Consider the following 18,491-nt stretch of genomic DNA (forward strand, 5'->3'; position numbering starts at 1 on the left):
AGGCAGGGATTGTAAAAATGAAAAATTATAAAAGAGGAAAAAAAGCAAACGGGCTGTCACTTGAGGAGATGTTTAAAAAAACAACAAACCGCTCTCAAGCCATAAATATTTTTCACGCTTATAAATGACCTAAAACGTTCTGGATGGAAACATATTCTTAAATCAAGTATATCAGTTCCAATGCATTGTTTACCATCTGTTTAAAATTGTATGACTTTATTTACCTAATATGGACAGGAAAAGTAAAAGAATACCGTAAAGTATCTACACTGGGAGCATGGAGATACAATAGCCTCTCTCAACTCCATTGTCTCGGGGCAAAGGTTCACCACTTTCCAAAGTATCAAGTGACAGCAATAAAATCATTTGAACGGAATTTTTAAAAGCAGTACATTAGAAAATGGAGTATTTTCCATCTCACTGAATTCCACACAGGGTAGACTACGCAAAACGGCAGCGGGTCCCTTATCTCCTACACTTCTGTCCACGAACCACTCGATACAAAGTCAGCTTGAATATAAAATATAAATCTGGGGTTTCTCCTTCCCTCCAGTTCATTCAAAATTCGAAACCCTCTGCTCCACTCAACCGACCCAAGTCAGCAAACGTGGCTCCAACTCCGATCAACCGATGACAATTACCGAGCATCTCCTGAGGGCCAGAGACTGTTTTAAGGGCAGGTACCACGGAAGCCAAACGATATCCCTTGCCCTCGAGGAGCTTGTGATCTAAAGAGGAGTTTACCGTCCACGGAGTCGTTTCCGGTTTTCCAAAGGGCAGCTCTGCAGACTAACTGCAAGGCCTGTTAGTTTCCTTTCCGGTTCTCCTTACAGACCGCATCTTTTTCTCCTTCTGCGCGCTCCTCCAGCCGCTAGCGCGGTGCTCGACTAACAGTCGGCACTCAGTACCGTGGCTACCGTAGCTCTAAAGTCATCCAGAGAAAGGCTGCCGTTGACTCTGTTTCGAAAACTCATTTTATCGGGAGATTTGATTATATGGATCAACCTGCTCTGTCACTGGAACCTGGCTAAAAATTTAGAGTGGACTCAACGATTACAGTACTTACAGGAAATGCGATTTGCTCTTACCAAGAGTCCCTCAGATGCGCTGGCATCGCGTTCATTATCCAAGAATAATAAAAAGAGTAAACAACTGAAGCTTTATTATACGCTGCCTGAATGCTCCCTGCTCAATAAATCATTGTACACCGAAATTGATTTCTCACTACCCCTACTGTAGCTAACAAAGGATTTTTTGTTAAATACAAATTTGGAAAGTTCTTCAGATAAGGTTGAACGTTCAATCCTCTTCTGCCATAAACCACAAATGGCTTCTGAATGCATTTTTTATGAATTGTGCAATAGGTCGCTCGTTTAATTCGTAAACCGGTTCAAACAGCACCAACTAACTCAGAGGGGCTTCTCCACGCGATTTCTGCACAGCCCTTTTTTTACTCTTAGGAAATCCTTCCTCAAGGGTAGTCAACGGAGAACGGGAAAACTAGAAACCACAATCGAAATCTAGTACCAAAAAGGGGCCTAGCTCCATTTATTTTTAAAACTGCCCATATCTGCGAGTTATTTACCACAATTTTCTTTCTGTCCTTGCATTCAGTCCAGTTAACCACAAAGCCTCAAAACACGCTGAAGTAACTTGGCCTCCGCGGATGGAGTCTAAAATGGTGAGATTTGGCATTTAGTTGAAAATCGACTTAAAATTTCAAATGCGGTGGCTTGCCTGCATTACGCATGCAAAGAATCTCATGGACACACTTCAAAACAACTCGATAAATTAGCGGTCCCCAGAGAATGCATTTTAGTCTTCGGTTACCTTTCTTTGCACTTCTCGGAAAAGAATCCCATCACCTCCCTCGACACCAGAAAACAAACCAAAAAAAAAAAAAAAATACAAAAAGGTCCCGCCTTCCGCTTAGGCCTGCTTTTCTAACGTTTCTTTTTCTTACGCATGATTTGAATAGTGGGAAGTAATGCATGTTGAGTTCAAACCGCTTTAACCCAGTCAAGTTGCGTCCTAGGTAGGCACGCCGAGGAAGCTTCCCACTGTCGCCAGCCAAAATCCGTTCTCCCGAACGCCACAGACATCAGAGGTCAAATGAACGATCCCCTCCCCCGGCACCCGATCTTCCGGTTTACTCCGGCCAAATGAAAACCACGGGGACAAAGGTTGGGGCGGGGGGGGGGATATTAAAGCTCGCATTTCCCATGGGGATAAATTAGCTGGGCAACATCTCAGCAGTTCTGAGATTAAAGGATGAACTATTCTCCAGATATGAAAAGGAAAGCACTTTACTGATGCTAATGTGGAAACTAGGAGTCGCTCGGGGCAGATACACCAGCGTGGCCACGATCATCAAGAAAGGAGTGGCTCTTTCGGGGCGGAGACTTCGTAGGGATCACGAGGGGAAAGGGCCCAGGCCGGACGGTCGGAGGACCGGGGTTCTAATCCCGGCTCCACCGCTTGCCTGCTGTGACCTTGGGCAAGTCACTTCACTTCTCTGGGTCTGAGTTCCCGCTTCTTCAAAATGGGGATTCGATACCCGGGCTCCCTCCTACTTAGACTGCGAGCCCCACGGGAGACTTGACTGGCCTGTATCCACTCCAGCGGACAGTACAGCGTACGACACACAGTAAACGCTTAACAGATCCCACAGCTATCGTTATTAGGAAGCAACGGTGAAAATTACTTCCCGGTATTCGGATAACGTATAAGGAAAAAGAAACGGTAGAAAAGCAGGCCAAAGCAGGAGACGGGACGTTTTTGTATTTTTTTGGTTTGCTTTCTGGTATCGGGGGAGGTGAGAGAGTCTTTTCCGGGGAAGGGCAAACACATCTGACGGCCCTAGGTGAATGTCAAATGTCACCGTGGGTGGTGTCGCCTTCTAGTACGACGGACAACCCTACACCACTTCCTGCTGGCTGTGCCATAAGGCGATTCATCAGTGGTAGTTACTGAGCGCCTACTGCGCTCAGTGCACTGTCCTGAGCATCTGGGAAAGTACGAGACAACAGGGTTGGTGGATACGATCGCTGCCCACAAGGAGCCGGCGGTCTTACAGGGCACCCAGGAAATCAATCAAAGGGTGTATTTACTGCGCCCTTACCAGGCGCAGAGCGCCGTACCGGGCACCGGGGAGAGTACGATGAAACGGAACTAGTGGCCACAAAAGAACCATTCCAGCAGTCTTTGTCTCCCATAGTTTTTCTCCCTACTGGGTCTCCACCATGGACACAAAAATGAATTAAGAGGATAGCTGGGTCGTCGGTGCGGCTTCTACTGACCCAACGGGGTGATGCCTTGGGACAACGGGTACAGCAGAGCCTACCCGGGTGCACTCTACTCATCTGGGACGAGGACGGGCTCCACGATCCGTCCACATCATCGGTACAGCCCACCACAGTTCATCTAGAATAGACCGTATGCTGGTCGTGAGCAGGGAAAGCGCCTGCCAACTCTGTCGCGCTATATTCTCCCGAGCGCTCAGTACAGCGCTCAGTACGCGCTCAATACCGCTCGCTGACTGAACAGAGAGACGACTCGCTAGAGCTCACCAGTTAGAGATCAGATGAAACGCAGGCTATTTTTGGACTTAAAAGCTATGAAGCCATCAGAGTTCGTTAAATCAAAGAGCTTTATTGGGTGGAAGTCAGTTTTAACCTTTATTACTTTGAAGATGGATCCAAGTTCCTGAGAGTTGCCTGTAAACTAATTCCAACTCCCAGAAGAGAGGAGTATGTTACTCAGCTGTTGGCTGGCACGGATAAGCGCAAACCCCATCTCATTACACAGTAGCTCTATTGACTTCTTGGAGTTCAGGTCTCAAACCACCACTTCATGTCTCAAACCCAAATTCATCAGATATTCCAGATTCCACATAAGCCTTTTTGTTTCTGAGAGCGGATACTAAAATTATATCCTTTTCTTAGTAGGCATTTCTGAGCTTGGGAAAACCCTGTGGCTTTGGCAACGAGGTGCGGGCTAAATGGAGCCACGTCGCCGAGATCACAGCGATCTCAATCTTCATTTCAGAATAGGGATCTGATTACTAACGGAGGCTTCTCTCTTAATTCTGCCCACTTCTCTATTCCAGGGTTCGAATGGACTCGTAAATGACACAGTCCTTCCGGGGGGTTCTGGCTCAAGTTGCTCCGGCCCACGCTAGCAGAAATACATTTTTCCTCCTTTCACAGGCTACTACTGCCGAACTACAGTAGTAGTCATAATAATGGAATTTGTTAAGCATTTATGTGTCAAGCACTGTTCTAAGCTCTGGGGTAGACACAAGCTAATCAGGTTGGACACAGTCCCTGTCCCACATGCGGCTCACAGTCTTGATCCCCATTTCAATCATAATAATAATTATGGCATTTGTTAAGCGCTTACTTAGTGCAAAGCACTGTTCATTCATTAATTCATTCAACAGTATTTATTGAGCGCCTACTATGTGCAGAGCACTGTACTAAGCGCTTGGAATGGACAGGTCGGCAACAGATAGAGACAGTCCCTGCCGTCTGACGGGCTTACAGTCTAATACTGTAACACTGTAATACGGTAACGGTCTTACTGTTCTAAGCGCTGGGGTTGATACGAGGTAATGGGGTGGTCCCACGTGAGGCTCACAGTCTTCACCCTCATTTTACGGACGAGGTCACTGAGGCCCAGGGAAGTGAAGTGACTCTCCCAAAGTCACACAGCTGATAAGCGGCGGGGCCGGGACTAGAACCCACGACCTCTGACTCCCAAGCCCGGGCTCTTTCCACTGAGCCACGCTGCTTCATACAGGTCAACGTGGCATACACGTTCCTATCACCGGATCTCGGTCGGTCACTTCTGGATCCCCGCGTGCCTTAAGACTACAAGGAGATTCACGGACGTGGGACAGAAATTTCCTAAAAGCCGAGTGGTGCTGAAAGAAAGCCACACATCCGTTAAAAGAATGACTCCCTTTCCGAGTCGCTGTTCGCAGAAGAGACGTTACGGCCGGGCAATTCTCGGTGCCCTTTTCAAAGGAAGCCACGGGAAGGAGAGTGAGGAATCAAGGACAATGCCCAGGCTGTGGGCCTGTGAGACAGCAAGGACTCTAGCGTTGTCTACGGTGACGGGAAAGTCACAGGGATGAGAGTTTGGATGGGAAGACGAGAAGCCCGGATTTGGACACGCCGAGTTGGAGGTGACGGTGGGATATCCGCGGAGAGATGTCCCGAAGGCCGGAGGAGAGGCGAGATTCCAGAGAGGGGGCGGGGTTGGAACGGGAGATGTAGATTTGGGAGTCGAGGATGCAGAGATGATAGCGGAAGCCCTAAAAGGGGACGGGCTCCTCGAGAGAGTGGGTGTAATGAAGTGAGACCACCTACCGGTGATAACAACCGTGGTAATCGTCAAGCACTTACTGTGTACCGAGCACTGTGCAGATACGAGATATTCGAGTCACACACATTAAAACTACATCGCTTGTTTGCTTTAGACACCTCCAGCCATCTGTGCAAAGAGCTCATTTCTGATTGCGCGGGCAAAAACGGGGGAGGGACGGGGACTGGGAGGGGGCAGACATCAGGGAACTAACAGGCCAGAAAGCCACCGTTCTCACTCTTTTCGGCCCTGAGGGGAAACTCCCGGGTCTCCTCAGAGCCCTGGGATGAGCGACACTGACAGTAAGCCTGAGACAGCTGTCGGGGAGGCACTGCCCCCATGGAGTTGGCAACTTACACAGCGCTAACACCACTGGGAAGAATCCCTAAATATTGCATGAGGAAACCGAGCCGTCTCCCCCCTCGTTAACTCCAAACCCTTCCGGGGACCGTCCGAGAAAGAAACCGTTGAAAACGGGCCTTTCGCAGTAGCTTAGTTTGCTTTGTTTTCTTTACGACGTTGGTTAAGCGCTCACTATATGTCAAGCACCGTTCTACGCGCTGAGGCAGTCGCAATTTCATCATGCTGGACGCAGTCCCCGTCCCCCTTGGGGCTCACGGTCTTAATCCCCATTTTACAGGTGAGGTAACTGAGGCACCGAGCAGTTCGGTGACTCGCACCGAGGCCCCACGGCGAGCAATCGGCAGAGTCGGGATTAGAACCCAGGTGCTCTGACCCCCCAGGCCCGGGCTCCTTCCACTTGGCCGCGAGCTGCTCCTCATCAGACCGTTTAGTGGGAAGTTCCTCCTCCCGTTGTTTTGAAGGAAATTCCATCCTTTGCTCCCCGGGAGCTGAAGCTGGAGAGCAATCTGCATTCAGATAAATCAGTTGGAAGCTATTCTTTTCCTCTGCTGAATTATTTACTTCCTTCAAGAGCAGAAGTACCTCTTGGCGCTCAACAGAAATCGGTAGGGAGGTTGGCAACTTCCGGGGTCGCTCCTCTCTCCCAACTTTCTTAGACTGAGGGGTTTGCCCTGAGGAACCCCCCCCCCCCCACCCAGGGGAGACGGCAGGGTCGGGGAGCAAGGTTAGATGCTAGAAAAACCTACAAAGGCGATCAATCGATCAGGGAATTTGGCCCGTTCTAATGTACAGGGTGAGCTCTAATGGGAGGCCTTTCCCGACTAAGTCCCTCCTCCCCGGTCACGTGACTCCCTCCACCCCCATTAGCACTCATGTGCATACCTGCTCGTTTGCTTACTTTTGTTTTGAATCCTTACTTTTGAATCGCTCACTTTTGCTTGGTTGTTTTTACGCTTTTGCTGTTGTCCCAAAGGTTTGGGCCCAATCCGTGCCCTCTCCCCCGTCAGACTGGAAGTCTGAGGGTAGGCACAGGGGCCTTCGACTTTTATCGCATGTGTCCGAGTCCCTCAGACGGGGCTTGGCGACAAAGAAGCTCATCTGCCAGGGGCAATATCAGCTGTCAGGTTTGTCCAGTGCGTAGTCAGGCCAATAAAGACGGCTACTTTTTTTATTACTATTATTAGTAATAATAATCACATTGGTTAAGCACATACTACGCCCCAAAGCACTACGCCAAGCACCGCAGTAGACACAGACAATCATAATCGAATTGTTAAATTGTTTAAACTGTTACCGATTTGTACATTCCAAGCGCTTAGTACAGTGCTCTGCAAATAGTAAGCGCTCAATAAATGCTATTGAATAAATAAACACTATTGAATAATCAGACACGGGACCTGTCTCGGGGTTCAGAGTCTGAGGCGGGACGGTCAGGTATCTTATCCCCATTTTACAGGTAAAGAAACAGAGAGGTTGAGTGTCTTGCCCAAGATCAAACAGATCAGTAGCACAGCTGGGATTAGAACCGGGGCTTCCTGAATCCCAGGCCCGTGCTCTCTCCGCCGGGCCGCGCTGCCTCCGCAGACTTGCCAACAGATCAGACTGTACTTTTAAGGGCAGCTTGAAAGCGTCGCAGAACTGAAATTTAGGCTATTTTCATAAGTGGAAAGGCTTTTCCGAAAAGAAAGCATAAGCACCAGGCAATCTGCAACCATGGAAATGAAGGAGTGTGCAAGGAAAGTTAATGAATCAAGAGGGTCAAATTAGCCTTAACCCTAAATGTGACATTTTCCAATTCCACGTCTAATCATTCATTCATTCATTCAATAGTATTTATTGAGCGCTTACTATGTGCAGAGCACTGTACTGAGGGCTTGGAATGGACAAATCGGTAACAGATAGAGACAGTGCCTGCCCTTTGACGGGCTTACAGTCTAATCACGGGCTTACAGTCTAATCACAAATGCGATGGGTCTCCTTCGCTTCTTTTAAACTCTGCCGCCCTGTTAGGCTCCTCCCTACCCGTCTCCTCTCACGCTTCCTTCCTCTTTACCTCCAGCCATGTTTTTAGCTTTGGAAGACAAGATGGGAGGGCGACGGGGCCCGGCGGAAAGGACTGTGCCAATGCCACACCGACAGAGGCCAGAAGGCCGTTGCCAGGGTAACCTCGGTTCGGATTCCTGCCGAGCCTTTCCACCATACAGGATGCTGGAGCAATCCTGCAATGGTATTTACTGGGCGTCTACTGGAGTGCCAGCACTCTGTACTTAAGCACTTGGAAAACCACCAACGGAAGCCAAACACAGGTGGTTCCACCTACGTGCTTCTTTGGTCAGATAGCTTCATCCCCGATGGCACAGCCCGAGCGGGCACGAAGCCCGGGCTGTGGCTACTAGCCCAGGGAACTGTACAGACAATAAATGCATCCAACTGATGTGAATTCTTACGGAGAGAAAATTAATTTGCATTTCGTTCTACAGTTCCTTCAGCGGTTTCCATGAAAGAGTTTTTCTTTCAAAGTATTAGCTCATCTGCTACCCATATAACTAAAAGCTTTCTGCATCTGAAGGAAAAGCCTCTGAAATGGAGGGAAAATCTTATACGACGCTTCGCAGGAGTCGTTCAGTTTGGGACACTCGCCGACAGAGCACAGAGTTTTAAACTTTAAAGCAAGTGGCGGCCTATTAGTGGAGAGAGCACAGGCTTGGGAGTCCGAGGTCGTGGGTTCTAATCCCATCTCTGCCACTTATCGGTTGTGTGACTTCTCTAAGCCTCAGTGACCTCATCTGTAAAATGGGGATGAAGAGTGTGAGCCCCACGTGGGACAACCCGATTACTTTGTATCTACCTCAGCGCTTAGCACAGTGCTGGGCACGTAGTAAGCGCTTAACAGATACCATTATTCTTTTTATTAAAGGAGAGCTGCTAGCCTATGACGTTACAGGGGGTTGATGACAAACGGCGATTTGCGGAACGAGCCCCCTCCAAATACCAGCCCATCGGCAGCAGGGAAGGCCAAACTTTGGAAGGAAAGAAAGCAAGAAAAATAATGGTTTTCCCCACTTCCCACTGGAATTCTCCTTTCCCTTTACAACAACTGAATCCCTCTCTGTGTTGTCCCAAACCCTCCCCGCCGGCTGAATGACATGGCTCTGCACCAGAAGCGGCTGTTGGTACTATTCCATTCCAGTGGCTGAAATACACAGATCGATAACTGACGCAACGTAACTCCCCCTTCCTTCTAGTCAGTGAGCCCGCTGTTGGGCAGGGATTGTCTCTATCTGTTGCCCAATTGTACTTTCCAAGCGCTTACTACAGTGCTCTGCACACACTAAGCGCTCAATAAATACGACCGAATGAATGAATGACCGATGCCATTTTTTACATGCTAACTACGTCCTGGGTGCTGGGGTCGATACAAGACCATAGGATCGGGTGGTCCCGATCCAAGAGGGAGTTAGAGCAGGTATCTTACCCCCATTTTCAGATGTGTTACCTCGGGCAAGTCGCTTCACTTCCTCTGTGCCTCAGTTACCTACCCCATTTGTGAAATGGGGATTAAGACTGTGAGCCCTCTGTGGGACAGGGATTTTGCCCAACCCGATTATGTATCCACCCCAGCGCCTTGTAAACAGTAAACGCTTAACCAACACCACAGTCATTATCATCATCTTGGGCAAGTCGCTTTGCTTCCCAGCGCCTCGGTTTCCTCATCTGCAAAATGAGGATTCGATACTTATCTCTCCCCTACCATGACTGTGAGCCCCATATAGGACAGAGACCGTGTGCCACCTGATTATCTTGAATCTACCCCAGTCTTAGTACAGTGCTTGGCACATAACAAGTGCTTCACAAACCACAAGGTTATTATTTATTATTTTGCAGTTCTGAACATCTACTCCTCTGCCCCAGTTCCCCCATTTTCAATTTTTAGGGAGCAACTCAAGAGTTTCAGAAATGCACGCGTGCATTCTTGGCAAGCGCGCCTCACGGAGGTAATCCCTCTTCTGCATCTGTCTGAAAACTTAAGTGATCAAATCTAAGCCAGTTTAGAATCCAAATGTTGAACAACTATGATTTCATTATACGAGAATACACTCTAAAAAATGTAAAAGTTCTACTTACCGACACGGCTATCATAGTACTATCTGGTCTCCATTCGGTTTGCTTATAAGATCCAAACTGAGCTGATGACTTTGCAACTTCCTTGTAACTCACGATTAACACACTGGGCTGCCAAAAGAAAAAAACAAAACACAGATTTCATTTTTATGGAGCTCTCATGAAAAAGATATTGCACAACTGAAATCACCACCGGCAACCCCCCCGCCCCCTTCAGGTCTATAATCATTTTAAAAAGCTTGAAGTAGTTTCAGAAAAATGTATCACGACAAATTCAATATTCAAGAATCCAATTTCCAACATCCCAAGGAATTCAGCATTCTCACTTTAATGAGGAGGAGCTCCAACAATGGAAACCAACCGTGTAAAACATCCCAACACAAGGGAAAAAACCTTTGTGTGGACACAGTGTGTTTGGGACTATCAGTCCTGCAGCGGCCTTTTCGATCACACTTGCACCCTAAGGTAAATCTTCCCATCAGTGGCATCATCTTCAAAAACAAAGGACTACTACATGGAGAACACTCAAATTTTTCCAACAGCAGCATTCACTGAACACCTTCCGTGTGCACAGTACTGTACTAAGCGTTTGGAAGCATACAACAGAAGCAAAGACACGGCCCCTGCTCTGAAAGAGCTTTCGCTCTAATGGGGAAGAAAAGCAAACACCCTTTGCAACCTAAAATCGGTAAAAGAAAGAGCACAGACGCAAATGATACAAAGAAAAGTTGGCGAGACGATTCGAAAAAGGGAGATAAGTCCATGAGCGCTACGGGATGATACGACCGGGAAAGTGGGGCTCGCCACTTGGAGGAGGTGGCTCGGCGGATTTGAAGGAGAGGAGTCCAATGACAGGGGAGAGGCATGAGAAACAGGCTCCGTGCCAAAGAGTCACCGAGTGGGGTACAATCGGAAGGTTAACGAGAGAGGAGTTAAGAGTATGCACTAGAGAGAGGTGAGAAACCGGAGTGGATACCTCAGGAGCCACCGAAGCCAATTATTAGGAATTTTTGTTTTATATGGAGATAAACGGCTACCCACTGGAGGTTTCTAAAAAGGGGAACGATGTGTTCCGAACGGCGATTCCGAAGGACGCTAATGCAAGAAGCACCTCCAGAGGGGAGACGCTTCGGGAGGAGGAAGAGAAAGGAGACCCGCGGTAATCAAACCGGGAGGTTAGAGCAACCAAAGATGGATAGTGTTTCTAGGAGACGGGAGGGGTCCACGTTGTCAGAAGCGGCCACGGAGGTCAAGGAGGATTAGGGCAAAGTAGAACTCATTAGAATGAGTCAGCGGGATGTTCTCGGAGACCTTTGTGAGCACGGTCTTAGTAGAGCAGAGGTGGCAGAAAAACAAATGGCCGAGGGGGTGAAGGTCAGAAGGAGAGTTTGGTGAGGAGGAAGTGAAACCACTAGGTACTTTCGATCACACCAAGCTTTTTTTTTTTTTTTTTTTTTTACCAAGCCTATCCCTGCCAAATGGACATCCACAGTTTCCCGGGATAGGAAACTCTAGTTTCCTACTGAAAAAAGGACCTATGGCCAAACAAACAAAAAAAAAAATAAAGCGTTCTGCTGACTGCACAGGCGTGATGGCAGCATACCAGTCAAATGACTGGCTGCACTTGATTTGCGTGTCATTCCGGTAGCCACCCTGGGTTGGCCAAAAAAAAAAAAAAAAGAGAGAGGCAAACAATGATGATACTTGATTCCATCTCCCCCGACCAACAACTGTGGTGGTAGAAATGGTCAAATTAAAGTCTTGGACAGCCCACGGCAATGGAAACCCAGGGAAACTCCCCAATTTACGATTTAATCCTCTCCCATCCTCTCAAGGCCTCAGAGACCTGCTTGCACACTTACCCTCCCTTCACCTTCCCTTCCCAACATTCTGGCCATTTTAGCTCAGAGCAATGGCCGGAAAGGAAGAGGGAGTAGAGGAGGGAGGGAGCGAGCTGCCAAAATTGGCACAGGTGGGCTCCCTGAAGGCGTCGGCCCCCTTCATCCACTGGTTCCAGTACAACGGTGCTTGGCACATAGTAAGCGCTTACCAAATACCATAGTTATCATTATTAGTCCCGTGGTGGGGCATGCCAGATGAGACCAAGAGAGAACGAGAAACTCGGAGGTAGCTTGGCTCGTTTTCACTTGAAGCAACAGGGATGGCAGAGAGAGAGACTGGGCCCAGGAATGGAAGTCTAGATGCGTGACTTGGGTAGCTACCAGGCACTCGGTGGCTTCTCAAACGTTTGCTGACGGTAATGACGGCCCTAATTTCTTCCTCGAGGAAACAGTGAGAAGAACCCACCCAGCTTCTGCAGACCACTGGGGCACGGGGCACCCACGTAAGAGAGGCAAAGGCAAAAAACGGGGAGTTTCTTTCCTCTCGCCGATATCCTCAATATCCCGACAAAAAGACTACCTCGATACTGGGCTCTCCCTTAGCTCTCGTTCACATCTCTACCGGACAAAATTCAATAATAGGATCAGGTCTGATTTCAAGGTATTTTCATAGGCTGACACCTAATACACTGCATTACCAGGAACGATGAAAGAAGGGCTAAGAGCTGAGGCGTGCACAAAGGAGAAACAGAATTCCAAAAAGTCGACAGCTTCTTGGAAGAAGTACGAATGATGGCGAGCCAGCCAACAAGAACAGCACACAGCACAACTGACACCTGCCTGGACAGCTGACAAAATAACCAAACCTTGCCCTTTGAAGAGGCTAAATTTCCAATTTGTGTAGTCATCAACTGCTTAGTGTTGGAAACGCCCACTGTAGTTTGAAAAGTCAGTCGGTACGCAGAGAGCTATACTAGACCCGCAAGGAAATCCCGTGGGAGGACAAGATCAATAGGACCACACGAATACCATTACATACATTAAAGACAAAAGACAGACTGGAGGCAGGATCAACAGAAAACAATTGGTTATAATGGATCTATGATTCCAAAGGGGTAAAGGTGGGTGAAGGGGTTGTTGTGGCGGGTCGATGCCGATTTGGCTCAGTGGGAGCGGCGGCCAATCGTGGAGAGCGGCAGGAAAGTAAGCCACCAGTTCAGCCAGGCCGAGACCAGCGCAAGAATGTGGTCCCGAAGCTTCCGGAACAGCTCGGGAAACACTTAAGCAACAGGTAAAGGCCCCGAGAAGACATCCTCAGAAGAGTGGAACCGGGGGAGAAGGAAGCCATGTCTAGCTGGCTTCCCCGTCACCTGGGATGACCTGGAAACGCCAGGACTGGATCCTTCTGGCCGGCATCCAAACCAAGCAGTTCTAGGAGGCGGCTTTGGCTGCTCTCTTTCCAGACACGAATGACTTGACCCATTCTCCCGCGACGCTGACCACAGTGAACACCAACAGAGAGAGTAACCAGCAGCGAGCCCTTAGCCCAAGCGGGCAGCTGCTAGGTTGGCTCGGAGCACCCCCTCTGCTGCATTTCCCTGTCGGACACCATAGGCTCAGATGCCCGGATAAGAATTTAGAGAGGCGGAAAAATGCCTTCGGGAGTGGGGTGTTGCCATTGTTCTTGTCTGTCCGTCTCTCCCGATTAGACTGTAAGCCCGTCAAACGGCAGGGACTGTCTCTATCTGTTGCCGACTTGTTCATCCCAAGCGCTTAGTACAGTGCTCTGCACATAGTAAGCGCTCAATAAATACTATTGAATGAATGAATGAAAGGAAGGAATAATCCTGGTGAGGGACCGAGAGGAGCACATTAAGGAAGGAAAGTGGGAGGGAGGGAGGAGAGAGCGACTAGGAGGGAGGGATTTGAGAAGCAGCATGGCTCGGTGGAAAGAGCCCGGGCTTGGGAGTCAGAGGTCATGGGTTCTAATCCCGGCTCTGCCACTTGTCAGCTGTGTGACTTTGGGCAAGTCGCTTCACTTCTCTGTGCCTCAGTTCCCTCATCTGTAAAATAGGGACTGAGCGCCCCACGTGGGACAACCTGATTTCCTTGTATTCCCTACGCCCCCGCCAGCGCTTAGAACGGTGCTTGGCACATAATAAGCGCTTAACAAATGCCATTATTATTATTTGAAGGAGGCGGGGGAGATGGACAAAGGAAACGGTGGAAAGAAAGATGGATGCAGAGCAACTGACTGTGGTGGAAAAGGAAAGGCAAAAGGGCAAAGAGGGAAGGACATAAAGATCCGCCCTTTATCGCCAAGATCCGCCCTTTCCTCTCCACCTAAACGGCTACCTTACTGCTACGGGCTCTCGTTATATCCCGGCTAGACTACTGTGTCGGCCTTCTCTCTGATCTCCCTTCCTCTTCTCTCGCCCCGCTCCGGTCTATTCTTCACTCCGCCGCCCGGCTCATCTTCCCGCAGAAACGCTCTGGGCACGTCACTCCCCTTCTTAAACACCTCCAGTGGTTGCCCATCGACCTCCGCTCCAAACAAAAACTCCTCACTCTAGGCTTCGAGGCTCTCCGTCACCTCGCCCCTTCCTACCTCTCCTCCCTTCTCTCTTTCTACCGCCCACCCCGCATGCTCCGCTTCTCTGCCGCCCGCCTCCTCGCCGTCCCTCGGTCTCGCCCATCCCGCCGTCGACCCCTGGACCACATCCACCCCTGGTCCTGGAATGCCCTCCCTCCTCACTTCCACCAAACTGATTCTCTTCCCCTCTTCAAATCCCTACTTAAAACTCACCTCCTCCAAGAGGCCTTCCCAGACTGAGCTCCCCCCTTTTTCCCTCTGCTCCCTCTACAACCCCTTCACCTCTCCGCAGCCAAACCCTCTTCTCCCCCCTTTCCCTCTCCTCCTCCCCCCTCCCGTCCCACCCCCTCGGCACCGGACTCGTCCGCTCGACTGTATATATCTTTACCACCCTATTTATTTTGTTTATTTTGTTTAATGAGATGTACATCACCCTGATTCTATTTAGTTGCCATTGTTTTTACGAGACGTTCTTCCCCTCGACTCTATTTATTGCCATCGTTCTCGTCTGCCCGGCTCCCCCGATTAGACCGTCAGCCCGTCAAACGGCAGGGACCGTCTCTATCTGTTGCCGACTTGTTCATTCCAAGCGCTTAGTACAGTGCTCTGCATATAGTAAGCGCTCAATAAATACTATTGAATGAATAAAGGGAAAGGCAGAAGAAGGTCAAACAGACCGAGGGGGACACTCAGATGAGAGTAACAGGTCGGGGAGGAAATAAAGAAGGCAAGGAGAGAGGAAAGACAGAGGAAAACAAGGACAGACTGAAGGTAAAAGAAAGACAGTGACGGGAACCCTGAGCAAAGGTAGGAAGAGATGTAAAATATGAGCAGACGAATTTCTGCTTTCAAAGAACAGCTATTTATGCCCCGGATGATGACGGTATTTACTAAGTACTTAGGTGCCAAGCACTGTGCTTTGAAAACACAGTTTATTTAAAGCAATTGTAAAATATATTCACCCTAGCCAAGAGCTGACTCCACTAGCTACCATCTCAGCCCGGCAGGTTGAAGTCTTTAAGGCCGGTGGTATGCAGATTCTCTGCCAATTAGTAGATTCAGATATACACCCTTTGGCTCTGCCAAATATGTGAATCTTTCGACATCTAAACAGAAAAAGAGAGACTGTGCGGTTGCTCTAGCGACTGCCCAGCCACCTCCGTATCCAACAAAAACTCCTCCATTCCACCGCCTTGCCTCCTCCTACCTCACTTCGCTTCTCTCCTTCTACAACCCAGCCCGCGGAGAGAAGGAGCGTGGCTCAGTGGAAGGAGCCCGGGCTTGGGAGTCAGAGGTCATGGGTTCTAATCCCGGCTCTGCCGCTTGCCAGCTGTGACTTTGGGCGAGTCGCTTCACTTCTCTGGGCCTCAGTCACCTCATCTGTCAAATGGGGATTAAAACTGTGAGCCCCACGTGGGACAACCTGATGACCCTGTATCACCCCCCGCGCTTAGAACAGTGCTTTCAAATACCTCACAAATACCACCACTTAACAATGGTGGTACACCACTGAACTGCGCTTAACAAATACCACCATTTATTTATTTATTCACTCCTCCAGTGCTAACCTTCTCACTGTGCCTCAAACTCGCCTGCCTCTCTCCGCTGACCCCTAGCCCACGTCCTGCCCCTGGTCTGGAACGCCCTCCCCGCTCAAATCCGACAACGACTCTCTCCCCTTTCAAAGCCTTACCGGAAGGCCCACCTCCTCCAAGAGGCCTTCCCAGACGAAGCCCCACTTTTCCTCATCTCCCACTCCCTTCTGCTTCGCCCTGACTTGCTCCCTTTGCTCTTCCCCTCTCCCAGCCCTACAGCGCTTACGTACGTATCTGTGATTTTATTTATTCGTCATGACGACCGTCTCCCCGGCTCTGGCCCGTGAGCTCGTTGTGGGCAGGGCATGTCGCTGCTTATTACCGTATTGAGCTTTCTCAAACGTTTAGTACAGTGCTCTGCACACAGTAAGCACTCGATAAATACGACTGACTGAACGCTCTAGTATGTTACAGCTGAATTTTGTTTTTTTATATACATTCAGGTCCGCCATAGCGCATGCTTTCGCTACGCGTTTCAGCTAGAAGGCTGTTGGGGAATTAGGGAATGTTCTTCTGACATCGGGCGTTTGGTTACAGTGGGCTGTGATTTTGGAAGAAACGGTCTGTGCGCATGTGCGAGGTGAGTACCACAGAGGGAGTTTTCTTTAACACAAGATTTTATAAGAACGCCGTCTCCGTGTTGTAGAAATGGATGTGGTGAAACTTACTGATAAGGATGATGATGATGATGATAATGCCACCGTGTATTTTCAATAGCACTTTTATTTTTCCAAAGCTCTTTCAACGTCATCTGTCTCATTTTACCGTCACAACATTCCTGTGAGGTAGGTGGAGGCAGGTATTATTCCCGCCAGTGACTAGCTGAGCGAACTGAAGCTCAGGGAGGTTAGGTTACTCGCCCCAGGTCACACAGCAGGTCAAAGGCCGAGACAGGAATAAAACCCGAGTCTCCTGACTAGCAGTCCGACACTTTTTCCGCTAGACCAGACTGGCTCCACGTACGGTCAACGATCTGCTCTACAACAAAAACAAACCTGAGCTGATTTAACATGACAGAGTTACTAAATGGAAAATATCAATCTCAGTTTTAAACCAGAACTACTGGTTAAAAAAATCTTCATAAGCCACTTGTCTATTAATGACTTTTTAAGACTCTTGGCCACAAACGAGGAGACTACGAGGACTGCAGAAGAACATTAACTAGGGCCAGAGAGGGAAAGAAGCGGAGAGGCTCACCTGCGGCTAAAGCAAAAAGAGTAAAATCAAGCATTTATCTGGAAAGCGACGCCAATGGATGGCACAAACTAGAAGACAGTAGATGATGAAAGCCTGAAAAATATGCCTTAAAATTAGAACGTCAAAATTACAACCACCATGAAACATGGATTTAGAGTAGTGCTTGTCACTTTTTCCAAGTTTCCATTAAAAAAAAGCAAACAATCTTGGCCGATTTTGCCAAATAAGTATGCCAAGACTATATAGGTCAACTTTTACCAAGAAGCAAGAACCGAAGAGAAAGCGAAGAGTGACGCTGTACGAATACTAACTGTCCGGGACTGGATCCCACTTTGGCCTTTTCACTATAACACACACACACACACACACATACATCCGCATTCCAAGACGACACCACTGACGGCATCACACCCACTAAATGAAACATTAGGGCTAAGTTCCATTCCATTTAGCGGTTCATTTACCCCGGTTACCTCGCACTTTGTTTTAACACCTTATTCTCCTTCATGCGCAGGTAGGGTTTTTGGGGTTTTTTTTTTTTTAAGACATAGTTGCTATAATATCCACATCGCCAGGTTATTTTGTCTGCACCTGGTGGAACCAGGAGGAACGTGAAGGCTGGAAAAAAAAAAAATCTCAGAAGATCATGGAATAGCCCCAACGCTCAGAGGAAAGAAATAAGAAGATGGGCCGAGAGTAGAATTTCTGAGAAACTCTCTCCTCCCCGCTAAATCTCCAGCACTTGCACATTAATCCTGCTAAACCCAGGAGCGGCCTGCCCTGCCTATTTCCGTGGCTCTAGGAAAGCACCGTACAAGTCGTATAGAAGAAGAGATCAGGCCTCAGCCCCGTGAACCACGTCTGTTTACCCTCGGTACGTGAGCTCCCGTTGGTATAAAACTCTTGCAGGATATAAACTGTTTCATCCAAGTCCAGAACGGTTATTACTAGAAAGATCACCTATCTTACATTAGCAAAGAAATACACATTTCAAAAGGTATGTGATGCAAATTTAGGGCTACAATGGTGAACTACACTTCAGTTCTCAAAGGCCCACATTTATATTCGTGAAGTGCTTTGCAATATTCAAGGAAGTTATTGTTCCTCTGCAAATTATCCCTATGAAATCCTCAGACTTTAGTAGCATCAGTGGATTCTACATACAATAAACTGCTTCCAAACCACCACCATTCATCCTCCAAACTGAAGGTTTATTAAAAAGCAGTAATTCACAAGGTTCCTATCCTGGAACTGCATAATGCGCGTGAACGTTTTAGATACATCTCTTATAAAATTTGTTTTAAAATAATTGTGAGTGCCGTCTTTATTTTTGCGTACATATTTAATCCAAATATTAAGTGCCTGCCCTTTCCATCCAAAACTATTTATATATACTGGGCTTTAAATACTTCA

General features: G+C 48.4%; 1 protein-coding gene across 2 annotated transcripts in view; it reads right to left on the reverse strand.

The window, feature by feature from the left end:
* The window catches only part of RIC1 (RIC1 homolog, RAB6A GEF complex partner 1), a 116,051-nt gene that overhangs the window by 71,275 nt on the left and 26,285 nt on the right, over nucleotides 1-18,491 (reverse strand). For both annotated transcript variants that reach the window (XM_029054958.2, XM_029054959.1), the window contains one exon: nucleotides 9,856-9,963. In XM_029054958.2, the coding sequence (XP_028910791.1) occupies nucleotides 9,856-9,963 (108 nt within the window). The remainder of the gene's footprint in view (nucleotides 1-9,855; nucleotides 9,964-18,491) is intronic.

The sequence above is a fragment of the Ornithorhynchus anatinus genome, chromosome X5 (genome assembly GCF_004115215.2).
Source record: "Ornithorhynchus anatinus isolate Pmale09 chromosome X5, mOrnAna1.pri.v4, whole genome shotgun sequence".
In the NCBI taxonomy this organism is placed as follows: Eukaryota; Metazoa; Chordata; class Mammalia; order Monotremata; family Ornithorhynchidae; genus Ornithorhynchus; species Ornithorhynchus anatinus.